General features: G+C 45.3%; 1 protein-coding gene across 2 annotated transcripts in view; it reads right to left on the bottom strand.

Annotated features, from left to right (window-relative positions):
• Positions 1–11,286: 11,286 nt before the first annotated feature.
• MAN1A2 (mannosidase alpha class 1A member 2) overlaps positions 11,287–19,483 on the bottom strand; it is a 206,864-nt gene continuing 198,667 nt past the window's right edge. The window contains exons 13-14 of one of the 2 annotated variants that reach the window (XR_010919333.1): positions 16,854–17,885; positions 11,287–13,923 (exon numbers count right to left, since the gene is read on the bottom strand). Coding sequence is in view for 1 of the 2 variants with exons in the window: in XM_067545975.1 (XP_067402076.1) it covers positions 17,753–17,885 (133 nt within the window). In the remaining variant the exon portion in view is untranslated. Of the gene's footprint in view, positions 13,924–15,356; positions 17,886–19,483 lie in introns of those variants that run through there. The other variant, XM_067545975.1, reaches the window with a different exon arrangement.

The following is a 19,483-nucleotide window of genomic DNA, read 5'->3' as shown; positions in this document are numbered from 1 at the left end:
AGTTCCCTGAAAACGTCTGCTCACTGTGCAGTGGTAGCCAAAAAAGCTTTGAGAATGTTAGGAACCATTAGGGAAGGAATAGGTAATAAGACAGAAAATATCATAATGCTACTATATGAACCTATGGTATGCCCAGAGCTTCAATACTGTGTGCAGTTCTGGTTGCCCCATCTCAAAAAAAGATATATTAGAACTGTAAAAGGTGCAGAGAAGGTCAACGAAAATGATTAGGGGTATGGAACAGCTTCCATATGAGGAGATTAAAAAGACTGGCACTGTTCATCTTAGAAAAGAGACAACCAAGGGGGGATATGATTGATGTCTATCAAATCATGAATGGTGTAGAGAAAGTGAATAGGGATGTGTTATTTACCCCTTTTTGTAACCAGGTGTCACCCAATGATGTTAATAGGCAGCAGGTTTAAAACTAAAATAGGAAAGTACTTCTTCACACAGCACAGTCAGTCTGTGAAACTCATTGCCAGGGGATGTTGTGAAGGCCAAAAGCATAACCAGGTTCAAAAAAAGAATGAGATAAATTCCTGGAGGATAGGTCCATCAATGGCTATTAGCTAAGAGGGTCAGGAATGCGACCCCATGCTTTGGGTGTTCCTAAACCTCTGACTGCCAGAAGCTGGGAGTGGATGACAGGGGATGGATCACTTGATAATTGCTCTGTTCTGTTCATTCCCTCTGAGGCATTCCCCCCTTCCAACAGCCATTGATAGAAGACAGGATACGGGGCTAGGTGGACCATTGGTTTGATCCAGGATGACATTTGCATGCTCTTACGTAATATAATAAGACCTCTAAAAGCACCAGGGCTTATCCATTCTGTTCCATAGAATTTTGGACGGAGCATGTCAAATTAGGTGTTTCTCTATCTGCTAAACTACATGTAGACTCTAGTGTTGCTTCCACATTTTGTTTATCTCAGATGGTAAAGGCTCATGCCTTTACATGCGGTGGGCCGCAGTTCACTCCCTGCAGACATCCCAAACAGGTGCAGTGCCACATTTGGCTACACTGTCTGTTACCACTAACCCACAATAAGCTTCCAGCTCCTGGAAGAGAAGCTGAAGCCCAGCACTCCACTGGTATCTGCAATGTGTGTGTTGTGTCTCCCTGCCTGGGCTGCTACATGTAGTGGTTAGTAAGCTGCTTCCCTTCTCCTCAGTTACTCCTATAGCTGAAGTGGAAGAGGTTTATGCTTTGGATCTGAAAGTGGGGGGAGGCTCAACCCATGCTAACCCAGGTAGAAGTGAAAAAAATATTCATACATCTATAAAAGTTAATGTAAGGACCCTGGAGTAACTGTGGGGATGATTTTATATTGTAAAACATTTTATTTGGATGTTGTGTTAGTATTTGTTTTTCTGTTGCATTTTTAGTGTTTGTATTTGATTAACAGGAACTGCCCCTTTAAGAACAGACTATGAGAAACTGAACATATGTTGGAGACTGAGTGGTGTTATATGACCTGTGCATCCATGGCTGGAAGACCCTGCCTGCCTAAGATCTCAAAAAGTCAGAACTTGAATTAATAAACTTATTTTCCCAGCAAACAAGCCTCAGTCTCTTTAGCACTTGAGGTGTTGCCAGATCTCATGATTTTATTGTGAGACTTGTGATATTTGATGCTTTTTAAAAAGTCCCTGCTGCTGGAAGCAGCAGGAGATTCTCAGCTTGCCTTCCCTTCCCTTTCCTTTCCTCCCCACTCCCCACAAGTTTCTAGTTCTCCTGGTTGCAGAGAAAACCTTGAAAACATGAAGCTAGAGCACCCTAAAGACTTCAAAACCAGAAGGCAAAGAAAAAAGAAGGCAAAATGTATTAGAACAAAATCTCATGATTCTTGGCCCCCGACTCATTATTTTTGGGGTTGGCAGTATTGCTAGTGAGCTACAGCGTCTTTCACCAAGTCAGCATGGAACAAGAAGCTGTGTCTACTGTATCAACTGAAACTTAGAGGGATGATTTAGTTATCAGTTTACCCTGGTCGGTGATGACCTGGAATTGTTCTTGTGGTAATTTGTTGGTGAATTCAGAAATCTTATTATAATTAATACAATCATATGTAGGCATCAAAGCTTGATAATTCACAATGTGGAACTGTATGCTAGTCAAGGTCAAACTGTTTATTTCAAAGAAGTCTAATCCTTTGCCATCCTTGTCAGGGGGAGTAGACCTAGGTCAGTGTGGTCTGTTACATCAGTGATGGCCTGAAGCACTGGAGTTCAGGGTAGTGTGCGAAAACAAGTATTCCAGCCCGCCCTCCCGCAAGCTAGTACAAAGTATTTCTTCACCATCCTTTTCAGAATGGGAGCCCAAGTAGCTAGAGTATACCAGACTGTCTTGGCCTGCTCTATGGCCTCATTGATTAGAAGTGTCACCCTGCTAGGGGCATGCAGTCTGGAAGATATCCAGCAGTTTCCAGTGGTGGCTTGAACTTCCTCCAGGGAAATCTGGAGCGCATCCATGATTTTCCTCAGGAGGCCCTGGAACCGTTTACGGTCATGGGGTGGTGATGGTGAGGCTGGTGAAGGTATCGCAGGGGCAAGTAGGTCTGTTTATTGAAGTTGTTCTCTCTTCTCATACTACTCTTGAGAGGGCTGTGGTTCTTCTCCATGAGATGATCTTTGTCTTATCTCCTGCTGTGATCCTCTGAACTCATGAGGTCTCAAATATGGATTCCAGGAATCCCCATGGAGCCAGTGTGAGGGACTGTATGGGTAAGGAGGTGGTCCCCACAGGGAAGCACCACTGATCCCGATCCAGGTAATGTGGCCTGTGGGAATGAGAAGGTGTGCAGGAATCTCTGGAACTTCTATTGGGGCTAATCTTCTGCCTCTGGATGAAAGCAGTGGTTCCGATTTAGACTGGACAGTGAGTATTGGGTTACCCATTGACTTGCTGTGCGATGGTACCATTGGTATGCTCAGTGGTTGCTCCCTATTTTCCCTTACTGATGCTGGGGCCGATCCTGCCCCTGCAATGGTAGGTGGTTTCGGAGCACTCTGGGCTCTCGGTATTGTCAAGTCAGACCTTCGCTCCCTGTCAGCTCCTGGCACTCCTGCATTCTTCAATGCCCCAGAGAATTTCAGCTTTGACAGATCTTCACAATAGACATATTAGAAGCAGTATTTTGCAAGATTTCAGATTGCTACAAAACTCTATAAGGAAACTGAAGATATATAGATATGATATGCTCTTTAATTTATGCTATGGGGAAGCAGCAGAGGATATCTTTAAATCCTTTGACTTTACTGAGGGCAGTCACAAAGATGGCTATGAAAGGGTTCTGGCTCTGTTTGATGCATACTTTATAGCTCAGAGAAAAGTGGTTTATGAAGAGCTGTTTTCACCAAAGAATTCAAGGACTAGGGGAAAATGTTGAATGTTTTATAAGAGCTTTTGATATATGGATCTTCTATGGAAGAACACAGCAGAACCCTCAACAAAGTCATAAGCCTAATCAGTCAGTCTGGACTGAAGCTAAACTAGGAAAAATATGCTTTCTTCCTGTCCCAATTCAAGATTTTGGGACAGGCAATAAACAAAGATGGAATCAGTCCTAACCCTAAGAAAGTAAAAGCAATTTGAGAATTGAATGCACCAACTAATATATCATAACCAAAATGTATATCGGGGATGGTTAATTAACCTAGTCAATACAGTTGTGGGCTTCACTCTGGGGCCAGTAGTCCCAGTGGTCAGACCGCAGCCAAACAGTTTCACCATGTCTTGGGATTCTCTTTTGGGCAGTCCAGGGGACCCAGTTGCCACGGCATAGTTTGTCACCTCCCCCAGAGTCCTCCAGGATCTCTTAGGCTGCCGGCAGGAGGAGGGAAGGGTAAGAGGCCCTGAGCCCTCCCTCTCCAATGAGTCCCAGCCCATGGCCCAAGAGAGGAGAAGCAAGGAGTGGCTCAATCCATTTTGGCTGCTACTCCATATCAGCCTGCCTTGGACCCCTTCCTACTTTTCTCTTCAGTTTTGGGCATGATCCTAGTCTTCTCCTTGCATTGTTGCAGTAATTCAGAGCTCCAGGTAGGGGGTGGGGAGAGCTTCCCAGCTCACTCTGCGAGTCCAGTTGTTCCCCCGGTCAGGGAAAAGGGGACAGGTTCAGGCCCCCAGTTTCCTGGCAGAGTCTTACTCACAGTCCTGGTCTTCCCCCTGTAGAGTGCTCTGTTTCAGCAGCTACTGCCTTTTGGACTGCTTGCTGCCAGTCTCTTCTTCACTCTTCCCCTGTCTGACTGCCAGAGATCCTCTTTTTAAGCAGGTCCTTTATAGGGAATATGCCCGGCAGCTGTTGAAGAGTGAGGACTTGAGCCAATATTGTTTCACCACTGCTTTAATCTTAGCATGGGATCTGAGTCTCATCACAAAAGTGCTGACAAAACCAGTGAATGAACGATTAAAGTCCGACACATCCTGGCTATGGGCTCCAAATCAAGAAATCGCTTTCAAAAGGGTAAAGGAAATGATCTCAACAGCTCCATTTCTCAAGTACTATGATGTGAACAAACCAAGAATGGTCAGTGCAGATGCAGGCAGCTATAGCGTAGCTGGTGTATTGTTGCGACAGCATGGATCCGAGTGGAAGCCAGTTGCATTTTGCTCTTGCACATTCACAGAAGCAGAAGAATGATATGCACAGATTGAAAAGGAGTGCCTGGCAGGGATATGGGAATGTGAGACTTTTACAGATGTCTGCGTGGATTGCATTCATTTACACTGATAACAGACCATAAGCCACTCGTAACCATCATCAGTGGAAACAGCCTGGGGCAAGCACTGCTACGATGCCAACCTCTACTGATAACTTTAATGCAATTTAACCCAACTGCTAAATATGTCCCTGGGAAAAATCTGGTAGTAGCAGACACTCTGTCACAGAGCCCAGCATCGCACTCAGTTACTCATGAGCGTGAAGGTGATGTAAATGCATACGTGGATGTTGTTGTCAGGTGTTGGCTGCATGTGTGTGTACTCTCTGTGTGCTGTGCTGGCGCTGGCCAGGTAGCCAGCACAACAGACTCTGATCAAAGTTCAGATGTATACAGAGCACTGTCAGAAAAGAGACTACACCAGCTACAAAAAGCAACCTTGATGGCATACAACTTCAGGAAGTTCTATGTTATATTAAGGCTGGCTGGCCCAAGTATCTAAAAGACACTAAGAAAATGACAAAAGACTGCTTTGTGGTACATGGACAGTTAAGTGAGTCAAATGGATTTAAAATTAAAAGCGATATTCCAAATGATATTCATATTCCAAACAAAATGAGAGGGGAAATCCTAAATCTCATCTGTGAAGGACATCAATCATTAATGAAATGCTGTGAACGGGCCAGCCAATCAGTGTGGTGGCCAGGCATCATCAAGGACATAAACAATGAAGTATCTGCATGTGAACATTGCAGAACTAGCAGACCAAAACATCAGAACATAAGAATGGCTATACTGGGTCACACCAGTGGTTCATCCAGCCCAGTATCCTGTCTTCCGACAATGGCCAATACCAGGTGCTTCAGAAGTAATGAACAGAACAGGTAATCATCAAGTGATCCATCCCATCGCTTATTCCCAGCTTCTGGCAAACAGCAATCCCTGCCTGTCCTGGCTAATAGCCATTGATGGACTTATCTTCTATGAATTTATCTAGTTATTTTTTGAACCCCGTTATGGTCTTGGCCTTCACAAAATCCTCTAGCAAGGAGTTACACAGGTTGACTGTGTTCTGTGAAGAAATACTTCCTTAAATAACACAAAAGAACCTTTATTAATAACACCCCTACCAGACAGACTTTGGAAGAGACTAGCTGCAGATTTATGTGAATTCAGAAGACATCATTACTTAGTCATAGTGGACTGTTTTTCCAGTGTATAGAAATAATGTAGTTGAAAAACATAACATATTGCAGTTTTATTGGGAAACTGGTGAGCTTTTGCTCATTTCGGTATTACAGTCCAACTAGTGATGGACAATAGATCACAATTCACTGCAGCAGAATTTAAGTCGTTTTGCAGGAAATATAATTTTGATCATGTTACTAGCAGTCTGCATTACCCACAAGTGAATAGAGAGGGTGAGATAGCTCTGCAGACAGCCAAGAAAATACCTACACCAGGAAGATCCATTTCTTGCTCTTCTGATCTATCGATCAACACCAATGGCAGCTTCTGGATATAGTCCACAACTCCTAATGAAAAGAAAACACAGAACTACTGTTCCAACTTTGGAAAGGAACTTATCTCTAAAGTGGCCAGACATGAAGAGAGTAGCCAAGCTAGATAAAAGGCTAAAAGAGCTTAATGAACACTTTTACAAAAGACATCACTTAGAGAAACACCAGGTCTAGAATCTGGTGACCATGTTTGTGTCAAACTGGATGGAGAAAAAGGATGGACAACTCCAGCTGTCATAAAGAAAGACTTCAGTGCCCAGATCATATGTGATTGGGACCGGACAGTGGAGAGTTCAACAGAAACTGCTGACATCTACCGTTTGCTCTCTTGATTGTTCTTTCTGAGAAACAAACTCTACAGATGGCAGATGAAGAAGAAGACTCAAGGATTCCAAACCCAACACAGCCAGTCATTGCAATTAATGGCCTGCCAGATGACCAAGTTGTTACATGTGTGGGTCATGTAATTAGAGAACCAGTATGATTCGGAGACATGTAACAGACTGATATGTGCAGAACTTCAAAGACAGCGTGATATTGTAAATATTGTAAGTGGTAGGAATGTAGAACTTTAAGAGGGAGATGTAATGGAATGTAAAACTGTATTATACTGTTCAGCCACTCACTGGCATTGTGTGTAACATACCTTATTTAAGATAGCCTCAGCCATACCTGGCAGAGCATTAAAGAATCTTACAGTGAACGCATATGGTGTGTATCTCTCTGAGGAGGGTCTGTAGCCAGTCTATATCTGGTACAGAAGCCTGACCTGCTAATAGTAACCCTGCAACCTGCTGTGTACAAGAAACAAGCGATAGACACCATCAAATTGTCAATTTTGCCCTCTGAGGTCTCACACTCAGCCTTAAATCTAGAAGCTGGGTGCATAGGCTATTAATGGGGGAGTAGGGAGGCCTGGACACAAGGTCAGATGGAGCAAAATGAGAGGATAGGACTACGAAGCCACGTGCCTAGCATCTCTTCTGTTTGCAACGTATTCTCATCTCCTTTGTCTGTCTTGGTAATTTAGAGTTTAAGCTTTGTGGAGCAGGGATCATGTCTCCTCTCTGTTCTGTGAGGTACCTGGCAATTGGATGTATAATAGCGCTAGAAAGAATTGCCCTCTGTCAGAGGCTGGTGTTGCTGGGGAAATACTGCAGAGCCCTCAAAATATATGTGCGCTGTCTGCAATGTGGAGCTCGATGGAAGAGAGTGATAGACCCAGAAAATAAAAGGAGAGAAAGGGAAGTCAGGGAGGAACAACAGAAAGGAAAAGGAGAGAAGAGGCTGAAGCATTTCCTCCTGCCAGAGACTACACCTGCTGTCCAGCCCAGTTGGAAAGTGCTGTCTCAAGTCAAGAGGAGCTGACTGAGGCATCTCAGGACTTAAGTGGAGGAAACTAGCTGACTAAGGGGAAGGGGCAAACAAACAACTGGTCATGGAGCTTGATTCTCTACTCACTCACATGGGTTTTACACCAGTGTAACTCCACTTATTTCAGCAGTGTTACACTGATGTAACAGAATGGAGAATTAGCTTAACAGTGTTTGGAGGTGGAGTGGCTCTAGATTTTCAATGGGAAAAACTTGGGTCCTTTTCCCCATATAGAGCTGGGGTTCTGAAACAAATCTCCCTCAGGTTCATTCTACTGCTTTGTCATTTTCCCTTCCTCTCTCACCAGCAAACTGTGAATGAGCTGAAGTGCTTCAGACAGGTTACAGCAACTGTAGAAATGGATATGTGACTAGGGAGGGAAAATGACGAGTTCTGTATCTATCCATCTACCACGGCTATGATTCTGATACACAGTCATGTAATAAAGAGGCCAGCCGGCTTTTTCTCTTCAAAATAGCCCCCAAACGCAAAATCCTGGATTCTCTCAAGAGTGCCTTGGACTCTGCATGCACAGGGGATATGGGAGGCCAACCAGAAGCATTGGTCTTCTCTGTGTGAGCAGATCCACAGACAAACCCTTTTACATTGCATCTTCTGGGATGTGCGGGCAGGTGTTTTGTGGCTGAATCCTCCTGCAGATTAATTATTCTTCATTGAGATTGTTTTCTGCCTTTTCCATTGCTCTACCTCCCTGGTGGTTTGCTGCCAGGCCTACCTGGGTGCATGTGAAATAGCTGAGGATGGGGCACAAGCACTGTGGATGTTATAGCCTGTTTATGACTATAGCAGCAAATCTGCCCCAATTGTGCCAACGCTAAAAAAGCCAGTGTTTAATTTCCCCGTATATAGTCACCTGTACAGCCTTGCTGGCTGACACACACACACACACACCCCTTGCCTACAGTGGCTTTGCACAGTGGAAGCCCTTGAATGGAAGATGACCAAACTGCTAGTTAATCTTAGCGGTACACAAGCCCATGCCTTTTCCCCACAGGTTTTCACCTGCAAGTAATTTGGCCTTAGGTGTTTTTGGTTGCCTGTCCCTCTCTAGCCCACTGAAGTTGGAACTCGATCGACGTACCACATCAGGAAAAAACGACTGACATTGCACTTAACCAAAGCACACCTACTTCATAAACAGGTGTGACTTGGCATGCATGGGAGAACTCCCCTCAAAGTGCTATCAAAAATGCCTCCATATTGAGTGACAGATGGCAACTGCAGAATTGCACATAATTAAAACCTAAAAATGCAGTACTCCCTCCTTTAAAAATACGCAACTGATAAATGAGCTAATTGGCTGAGTACATACATTTTTAATAAGTATATTAGTGGAATACACTGTAGAATTTCAATATAGTGAAGTTACATGGTCCAGAAGCATGAGACTGGGGGGGAAGTGCGGGGGGGGGGGGGGTGTTTCATGGGAAGTTGCAGAAGGGATGTATGCCATCAGAGTGGAAAGTTATGGGTTGGGGAGGCGAGATGTCATAGGACTAGGGTACAAGGCGGTGGGTTACCTGAAGAGTTTTTCCCTGTGGGTCAGTTGCTGTGATGGTGGGGTATGGTATTACCATGCTGCTGTGCTGTTAGATTCAGTGGGGTGGGGGGTGCCATGGGGTGGGCACTGTAGTGCAGGATGGGGGGAGGGGGGCTGTTGAGTGGGTGCATGCAAGGGACTGAAGTCACGTGGGAGCCATCATGTTAGGGTGCAGGAGTATAGGCTGGCATGGGGTGAGAACTGCTGTGGCTGTAGATTGCTGTGAGGATGCAGTGCAGGCAAGTGTGTTGCATCGGGGATGCAAGGGCACAGCAATGGAGTGCTGTGTGGGCATAGTGTATGGGAGTGGGGTGCCGTACAGTTAGGCCACAGGGCATGGGAGACAGTGGGATGTACCAGGAGGGACAGGTTGCTGCTGGCTTGGGGGGGTGCCGTGGGGGGGCTACAAGGGACTGGGGCACAGAGGGTGAGGTGTTGGCATTTCATGGGCAGGCGCAGAAAGTTGGGTGCTGTAGGAATGTGATGTATGGGGGTAGCTGCAGGGCATTAGGGTTTGGGGGGGGGTGATTGGTGCCATGGAGATGGTGCACCATGATGGCAGCTTGCAGCAGGGTTGGGGTACAAGGAATGGAAGGTTGAAGCGAGGGGGCTATGGGAGTGGTGCTAGGGATGGGTCGCCAGAGGGGTGGGGTGCCGTGATGTGGCAAGTGGCACTGCGGTGGTGCGGGATTGGCTGTGGCATGCAATGGGGTGGCGGTACCAAAGGGCTGGGGTGCACAGGTGTGGGGTGGTCGTAGGGCTGTGGTGGCATGCGGTGGGTATGGCATGCTGGGGGTTGGCATATCATGGGCATGTGGTGCTGACGTGGAGGGTTGCTGGCTGTTAAGGGAATGAAGGGCTGGGGATTGGGTTACCAAGCAGCTGGAGTGCCATGCTGGCGGGGTGTGCAAGGGTGGGGTCAGGGAGGTGACATATCATGATGATGGGCTGACGTCAGGATGGGCTGTCATGTCAGTAGGGTGCCATGGAGATGGTGTGCATGGGGTAGGGTGGCGTAGGAAGGGTACGGAGGACACAGGCTGCAATAGGGATGGGATGACATGGGGTGCGGTGGAGGCTGGGTGCCTTGAGCCCATGGGTGTTGGGTATATGGGCAGTGCTTTGCTCTGGGGGCGGGTATGGCAGGGGTTGGCTGCAGGGTGGGGTATGCTGTAAGGGCAGGATGTGGGGGTGTGTGAAATGCACGGAGCTGGGATGATAGTGGTGAAGTTGTGTGGGTGTGTGGTGGTGTCAGTGCAGGGTGCTGGCTGCTAAAAGGGCTGGATCAAATAGGTAGGCGCTGCGGGCGTGGGATGGAATGCCACATGGCTAGGATGCACATGGAGCTGGGATGCGTCCATGGGGAGAAGGTGGCATGGGGTGGGTGCTGGGGGGAGCAGGAGGGGTGTGCTGTTAGCATGGGACTCAGCAGGTTGAGGTGCTTTGGGGATGTGGTGTAGGGCATGGTAGTGTGATGCAAAGCAGTGGGTTGCTGTCCATGTGGGATAGTAGGGGAAGGGGTGCCATGGGGCTAAGCTGCAGGGTGTGAGGTATGGCATGCTGGGTTACACTGCTTATTGCTTATACACCACCATTGAAGTGCTAAGTGCAATCTGCTTTTATGGTGAAGTAGAATCCAAAACGTGTTCAATGTACTGCAGTGCAGAGATTGTGGTTGTGGGTCAAGTGAAATTGCTCCATATTTCGGCCAAGAGTGTAAATTACTCCAGTCTAGGAGGATTCCTCTGTATCGGTTCCCCATATGCATAACATTTAAACAAGTAATAACTAAGAACTGACTTTTCTCCACATGGGGGACAGACACGTCATGGCCAGTTCAACTGCTATTCTAGCACAAATATAAACATCAACATTTAAGACGTTATGGTGTAAAATGACATGTCCAGGCTGCTGTATGCTTGATTGCATCCTGAGCAGACTCCAAACGTGGAAGTCGTCTGTTAATGGTAGCCAAGAGCCATGGGCATCTTCGTTTTGAAATAGCAGACCTTGAAGCGTGTTTAACATTGGAGAGGAAGTTCCTGGCAAAACTGGCTGAGTGGGATATCACACCACCAGCAGGACTGCAAAATGAAAACCACTCCACAGCCCAGTGCCTCGGCCAGTGGCTATGAAAGAAGGATAAGAACACAGCACATGCCTTTTTTTCACTTAAAGACATTCTTTATTTGATATTTTTTATATACAATATTACTTTTCATCTGTAAAAAGTACCTATTCAGGATACCAGGTTGGAGGCAGCCAGAAGGTTCCCAATGCAGAAGGTTCTCTCTTGCCCCTTTGTTATTTCAGAAGAAAAATAATCTGAACTTCAGGCAAAGTGAGTAGAGGCAGCATGACAGTGCAACTTCCACCAAGAGTGACAGGGATTAAAGACAACAGTGTTTGACTGAGACAAGCCATGCAGAAGTCCCTCTAGCCTGTAGTGGTTCCCATCCTTTTGGGCAACTGTAGAGCAATTGGAGAAGCCAGTGCTTGCCCGCCCTTATACAATGGGGCACACATTAACCTGTAATGGAGCTCAGGTTGCGCTCGGTATCACAGCCCTATCTGCACTTTGAGTCAGAGTAATGTTTCCCAAAACATGGCACGGGAAAGACTAGCTGAAGGGTTATGGTGGGAGTGCAGCCAGACCACTCAACTTTCCTCCAGAGCATCTGCTTTCATTTCTTAAAAGTCAATCTCTTGGTGTTGTGCCTGTGGTAAAACCTTAAACACACGGAGTAAGGCTCGACCTACATGAGGAAATTAGGTCAGCATAACCATGTTGCTCGGGATGTGAAAAATCTACCTGCTGAGCAATGCAGTTAAACGGACCTAGCCCCCCCGTGTGGACAGCGCTAGCTTGACAGGAGAACACTCCTGTTGACCTAGCTGCCGCCTCTCGGGGAGGTGGAGTCCCTACGCTGATGGGAGATAGATAGTATCTTCACTAAAGTGGTGCAGCTGCAGCAGTGCTGCTGTAGAGGCTTATGTGTAGACATACCCTAAGTGTAACTAATGCAGAGATGAGTTCCTGCACGAGTTTGGAGAAAGCATGAAATGATAACTCTGAAGTGTGAACTGCCCCATTCATTTCAATGACTGCTACTTCAGATACCAATGTCCAGATTGTTAATCACATCACTGCTCATCACAGCAAGTAAGGAAAGGAGAGGACGTGTCATATGATAAAGCTCTACACCAGCGTTTCCCAAAGAGGCAAGGGGAAGGAGTATGAAGAACAAGCAGGGAGCCCAGCTGGTGTATAAATTAAAATGTGTAAGCATGGGCGCCAGGTGAACCTCCCTGTAGGGGAGGCTAGCCCATGGCCCCTCCCCTTCTGCCTGAAGCCATGCCCCTCCCTCACCACCACCTGGAGTTCCTCCCTACTGCAGTTGGAGGAGCCCCGCCCCATCCCAGAGCTGGGCCACCCTGAGTCCCAGAGCATCTATCCATCAGTGGCAGCCCCAGCCACCCTGAATCACTGCCAGGTGGCCCCAGCGCCTACCAGGAGCCTTGGAGCACCAGTTGGTTGGCCCAAACCAACGGCTGGCTCACCCCCCTCCAGCCCCTACCTTGTTCAGGGGAGGCTGAGCAGGTGGGAAGCTGCTACTGCAGGGCCTGGAGCAGACGCAGCAGGAGGGGGCGGAGCCATGCCTGGCTGTTGGGGAAGGCGCCTACAATACCCGGTGTCCAGGTGTATAGGCCTTTATGAACACATGGCGGTGCTCCTAGAAGAGTGTGATTGGTTTCATTTTCCTGAAATGGGGGGCTCAGCATTCAGAAGTTTGGAAAATACTGGTTCAGAGTGTGCACCAAGTAATGGGAGGTAGCAGGGGCAGTACATGGCAGCTTATCTTTAAGTTTTAGGGCAGGGGAACCTAAACACCCTGAGCTGACGTGGGAACCACAGACCTCTCTCTGACTTTCTTTTGACTTCAGGTTTAGTCTCTGTATCTCCAGAGAAGCTATCATTTTAAATATAAAAATCTTCAATATTCAGCATTTTAAGGAGCATTTTGTGCAGTGAGTGAGCAGCTGGAATGTCATTTTAGCTTTTTTCAGTAAATGGGGCAAAGCTAAAAAGGGAATTGTCAGGTGTGACGGGCAGCCTCAACTCCAGCTAAGTCAATGGGAATTGCAGGTGGTCGGTCATGAACCTGAACATCCCAAAATGTTAAAAATAATGCCTTTGATTCTGGTGGATCCTGGCCTACAGTATACCCAAGCAGAGGCCTGACTGGGATGAGGATTGCATATTCGTACCTTGACTGCACACAAACAGAAAACAGACAGTTTTGGGATCTCCAGGCTCTTTCACAAAGCCAGTTTGCCACAAGCGCATACAGTACTTTGTTTTCTGCTCTTGTTTCTTCCTGTAAGAACATGGGATGCTGTAGAAATGGCCAAACAAGATAGCATCCACTTGAATGAAAGCCAGAAATATGTGTTTGTTTGGCTAGAAGATACAGCACAAGACTTGGAAACAGCTAACTCTAAAACGTCGCTGTGTTAAAAAAAATCTCTACCTTCAGAAAAGAATGTAAAACAGCAGCAGCAGAATGAAACAGGGTCCTAGTGTGCCATGTGTACCCAAGAGAAAACAGAGTGAGCTTTCAGTTGCAGCTAACTCCGTGCTGCAGGTCAGTATCTCAGCTCTGAAAAGGGCTGAGAAAAAGCCTACCACCTGAAGTCAGAAAAACAAGATGGATGCTTCAGCATCTGTGACTGGCTGTTATGGACATCCTGCTCGGAACTCACTCTAGTCAAACTCGTTCTGCTCTGGGGACAGCCCGGAGTGCTGAAATGCATGAAGGATACAGCAGTTAGTTCACAAAAGGCATTACTCTAGAAGCAGGCAGCACATTAGTATCTTTGGGGGAGATGGGCGATTCCATTCTAAACTGGGATAGGGTAGAAACCAGCAGACGCTGGGATAACTAGATAACAGGAAGCAAATGTCCTTTAAGTGGAACCTGTTCACAAAGGAGAAATGGCAGTACTCTACATGTGACTGGAGAAAATTACAATCCCCTTGCCATGAAGTGGCTCAGGACCTAAATTCAAACACTCCTTGTGGCAGTAAATTAACCCAAGTGAGACTGACAAAGGCAATTAATTTGAGTGGTGGTTCTGTAATTCAAAGCAGTAAACATCAGTGAGAGGTTTGGTGTTTCTATTTCTGGGACTCTAGCATTCTGTCCTTGACCTTTCCCTGAAGAGACTGGCAGCTATTCCATGCTTCCACTTGCCAGTACGAGTGTGGGTGGGCTGAGGTAGAGCCTATCACAAAAGACTCAGTCCCCTTCGACACAGAGACTTACAAAAAGAAGGCAATGAAGGGCAGGTTCACATTCATGACAATTCCCATGGGACTGGAAAACCTCAGTTTAAACCACAAAATATTTTAATGGTAAAATGGAAAAGAACTAGCTCTTCAATTAGTCATTCATTTCTAATTAGAAAATTACTTTTTGTGGCACCAGTAAAAAGAATCAGTTTATTCAGCTATTTTTAATTTGAAAACAATTACCTGAATCAGAATTATTTACTACATCCATTGCTTTGACATTTTTTCAAATTTAATTTTTTTTACTAGTGCTGCAAATTCAAGTAATTGAGTAATTAGTATAAGGTAAAAACTCTTGGCATCTGAATGTTTTCCAAGCTCTCTCTCTTCCTTCTCCTGAACTGAAGTTGCAATCTGGCGACAATCATTTGAATAACATTTGTTCCTAGATTTATACCATCAAAATTGCCATGACAAGGGGATCATTTTTTAAATCTTTAAATAAATATAAAAGAAGAGTAAAGGAAACTTAGCATTAAGGTAGGACTTTCATCATGGGAGTCAGTGACTATTATCTCTCTCCATGGTCTTGCAGTAAGGCCACAAGCTTATGTGCTCTGCTGAATTGGGGACTAAAAATGGAAAAACTAAAAGCTACTTTAGATACACAAAATGGAACAGATTGCAGCCACTCAGACCAAGACGGGGCATTGCATATCAGGGGACATCGTGTACTGCAGGACACTGCTGTGTACCAAAGATGAGGGTGGCCTTGGAGTTCTTTGTAGCTCTCAGTGGGCTGCACTTTCCTGTCTACATCCCATCCTGGACTTCCTGTAGTGGCAATGTTCTCATTATAGAAAACTCATTTCCAACGGCTTAAAACTCAATTCAACCCAACCCCCCCCCCCCCCCACCCCAAAAAAAAAAAAAAAACCCCACAAACAAACTAACAAACATCCTCTCTTTAAGCCGACATGAGCTGAATGAAGTACTGAGAATCCAGAAAGGGATTAAAAAACATCAAATAATTAAAAAATGTCACAGAATCAAAAGACAAAGGAGTTCCGGCTGCCTAGTAAATAGCACTTCCTCCCCCAGTGAACTGATATCGCTACAACAGGACTGTTGTGAAGGCAGCATATTCATGCCGCTGGTGTGAAGAGGGAAGAAACACCTCAAGCTGATTTACATCCAGCCATTTCTCAGCTGGAGGGACACTCTCCATGGGGAAAGGATCTTGGGAGCCGTGAAGAAGAGAAAAAAGGAAGGAGAGCAGAATCCTTTTTTAGCTCTAAAAGTCCTGGGGCAGAGGTGAGAGATGATGATTTTCTTTTGAAGAGTGAGTTTCTTTAAATAAATATAGCCCATGGTGGTGTACTTTGCTCTTTGTTGTAGTCTGAGAAAACAATATGGAGAAGCCTCCAAGATCTCAATCAAACATGTTGGAAATTTGGCTCCTAGGTGTGTGGAAATAAATGACTTACACTGAGGCATGGGGGCAGACCTAAGGGCCAACAGTGCAAATCTTATATATGCCAGAACAAGCCATCTTCTTCTATAAGGTTGTCTTATATGCCAACTGATTCTAAAGGAAATACTTAAAATACATAACCGAAAATCTGATTCCAGTCTATGCGTACAATATTGATTTAAGACACTTATCTAGTAAGCTGTCAGTGAGACGTGATGCATGGTACAGAGCTACCCACTTAAGCAGAAACATACAAAAAGGAAATTTTTAGAAATTAAAACAGCAAGTGAAACTCACTTTAACTGATGTTAAGAAGAGTTATTTTTGAGTGCACAGGATTCTATTCTATTCTACAGATGAGCAGAGATTCTCAGGAAGGGGAGACAAGAGTCAGGACACCTATGCTGTAAGTGAAGACTGAAATGCACTCCACCCCTTAACTCATGCTGTTGGGCCTAAACTCAGATCAGTGTGGTTGCTTCAGCCAGCAATGTCCAGATGAAATCATAGAAGTGTAGGACTGGAAAGGACCTTGAGAGGTCTTCTAGTCCAGTCCCCTGCACTCAAGGCAGGACTACGTAATAATTAGACCAAATGTATGCAGACAACACAGCCTTACTAACTAGAGTTATGTAGTACACAAAATCTCTTATACACTAACAGAAGAAGAGACTATATAGTCTCTTCTTTCGTTGGTGTGTAATTGATTTTATGTGACCATGTTTCCAGAGAGAATCTCACGTTGGCTTTGCATTTGGGCAATTTATGGCCCAGATAAACTTGTTTTTGTAAACCAAATCTGAGGCAGTTTAGGTCTTTTGCCATACACCCCAAAAACACATGGCAAGATTTCAGATTTACAAAGCAGGATTTGTGAATACTATCCAAATAATAAAAACGAGAGTCAAGGAAAACCACAGGTTGCATGGACAAATGTAATGCAATGATACAAACTACTGTAACTCACCTAAAGGGACCTGTGTCCCAGTGAATGTGATGCAGTCTGCCACATAAACCAGGATGGGCAATTTTGTTGTTGTTGTTACCTTTGTGCTAATGACATGAGGGAGTGTGGCCTTTCCATGCAGCAGGATTGGTGATCAAGGGAAAACAGGTACAGACACTCCATTTATCTGTGTCTTCCGTGCTCAGTGCCCACATCTTGTGTGGTGAACTAAACAATGCTGCCAACATGCTACAAAACCAAATGCTTGGTAAGTGTTCTCTGGGTGTGATTGTGCTTCATAGGTCTTTGGACTTTATTATGAAGGGGTAAATGAAAACGATGCAAAGGGCTGAGAGGCACTGGGAATGGCTGCCAGTCTGGACAAATTGATGTAGATTAGAAAATTCAGATAGGTACCGAAAACATTTCAAATCCTTGTGCTGCTGGTGCAGTTATGTTGCTTTTTTGTTGCTTTGCTCATGCCACCGTCAAAAAAGAAAGAAAAAATAAATGTCTGAGTCTCTGGAATACACCCCATCTGAGTAGGAGACAAGTGTGCAGTTTCTTGCAAAGGCCGGCAGCCGCAAACTCCAGCCCCTGGCCAGGAACCTTATTGTTCCTTTGGCTGCTGGATTCTATATCTAAAAACAGGCTCCACTTTCTTGTTAGGATTCAAAGCACACAAGGTCTCTGTCCTGAAAATATCCCAGTAGTGTGTTTTGGTCATGTATAAAAAGGAATTATTTCAGAGTTTACGTATCTACAGGTCGAAGAGCTTTCAGGGCAGAGGTTGTTTCTCACCCTGCGTCTTGACTCATATTAACCGAATGTCTGTCTCCTCTCCAGCCTAAAGTCTCAAGTGGTCCATGTAAACAAAACACAGCTGAGTGCAGTCTCTCCTCCTCTCCCTGGAGCTGTTTTTATCGATAAGCAGGATTTCCTGAAAGTGTGGTGTTGGCTAAATGTAAAACAGGCAAGGGATGCGCTTCTGTGTTAAAAACCCAGTTGTCTAAAGGCAGGAGGTCATCATTGGAGAAAAGCAGGTACAAATACCTGGACATCAAAAGAGAAAAACAGGGGTTTACAGTTGGCAACAGCACAAGGTGTGGAACCTGATCCTGGACCCTGGCTGACCCGCCCCAACACCCTCAACAGCCAGCTGCCCCTGATTTCTCCGAGCACCACTTACTCAAACACCTCCCTATCCCTCAGCACCCACCTGCCCCAGGGACCACCATGCCCAAGAGCTCCATGCATCAGCAGCCCATGAACTCCCTATCCCCCTGGAGCTCCAGCAGTCCTCTACCCATCTATTCAGTCAGTCTTCCACCCAGCTATGTCCCCAGAAACCCTGGAACACTCACCTACCCAGCCAGAGATACAATGATTTGTGCAGCTTCATGTCTTACCATTATCACTGCTTAGGGCAGGCTGTGTTGACTATAAGCTAGCTTTAATCAATATATGCAAATTATATGCAAATATGCAATGTACGTCATTACAGAATTTGTATAAACTGTCATATATAGTAACACAAAACTTGGCACCTATGAAAACTCATCACTGTCTGTGACACACTGCACCCTCCCTTGTTCACCCTTACAGTGTAACTGTGTATCATCTACGTTCGTCCTTATAGTGTAATTGTGTATTGTTTAATGCAAAGTGTTGGAGGCCCACTGCAATTTGCGTTGCCTGACTATTGTTTTATAGGCCCAGCATAGCTTTAGTTGCTTGCTTGGCTATTTTCATTTTCGTAGCATGATATTTTTTGGTGGGCAAAAATAAATAGGACTACTAAGTAACTTTGCAGAGGTTTTGTTTTTGCATACTGTGGCACACAAGACAAAATACACAACATGCATGCTTGCAGCTGCACATAAATACCGGTGATGGGAACAAGTTATTTTGAACGTGTGGGGGTACATTTTTTTATTTATTATTATATATGCTAATTATCATTTATTGTCATGTCAGATGTTTTTGGAATGCTCGTGGCATACTGAATGTTGTTATAATTGCAATGTCATGTGTATGGTTAAGAGGCTTTGCTATGTAATATTCCCAAATCTGTGTTTCATGCCTTGAGACAGATCTAGGCAAAACGCCACAGAGCTGAGGGCAATTCGCACCTCACTAAGGCATGCATAAAACAAACCCAGCACTTCCAGGAACAAAGGACTAGCCTGAGCATCAACAAAGGAAGTGCGATAAGGGGATGCTCACTGACTCAGGACATGGATGAAGCCACACATGGACATTGCTTATCACCTGACCCTCAACAGGGGGAGGATGAAGCCCCAGAGGAGAGAGGGAACATTTTAAAAAGAATACATGGTTGGCCATTCTCTCTCTCTTCCACCTCCATCTACAAACACCACCAAGCAACTGAAGTGCTGATCACAGGGGGAGGGCCTGGCTGGAGGCAGACCAGCCAGTCTGTGGTGAGAATCACCTGAGTTCGTAAGGTTGCTGAAAGTGTTACGCTTAGTTTAGAATGCAATTTACCTTTTTGTTTTCTCTTGATCAAATCTGGCTTGTTTTCATCTGACTTATAATCACTTAAAATCATTCTGTACTTAATAAATGTGTTTGTTTTATCTAAAGCAGTGCATTTGGTTGTTAGAGACTCCATTTGAAATGACAAGGCT

This window comes from Emydura macquarii, unplaced genomic scaffold (assembly GCF_026122565.2).
Source record: "Emydura macquarii macquarii isolate MOO-44397 ecotype Brisbane River unplaced genomic scaffold, CSIRO-AGI_Emac_v2 contig_1119, whole genome shotgun sequence".
Lineage (NCBI taxonomy): Eukaryota > Metazoa > Chordata > Testudines > Chelidae > Emydura > Emydura macquarii.
Note: the sequence above shows the minus strand (reverse complement) of the source record. Positions and strands in the feature narration are given on the sequence as shown.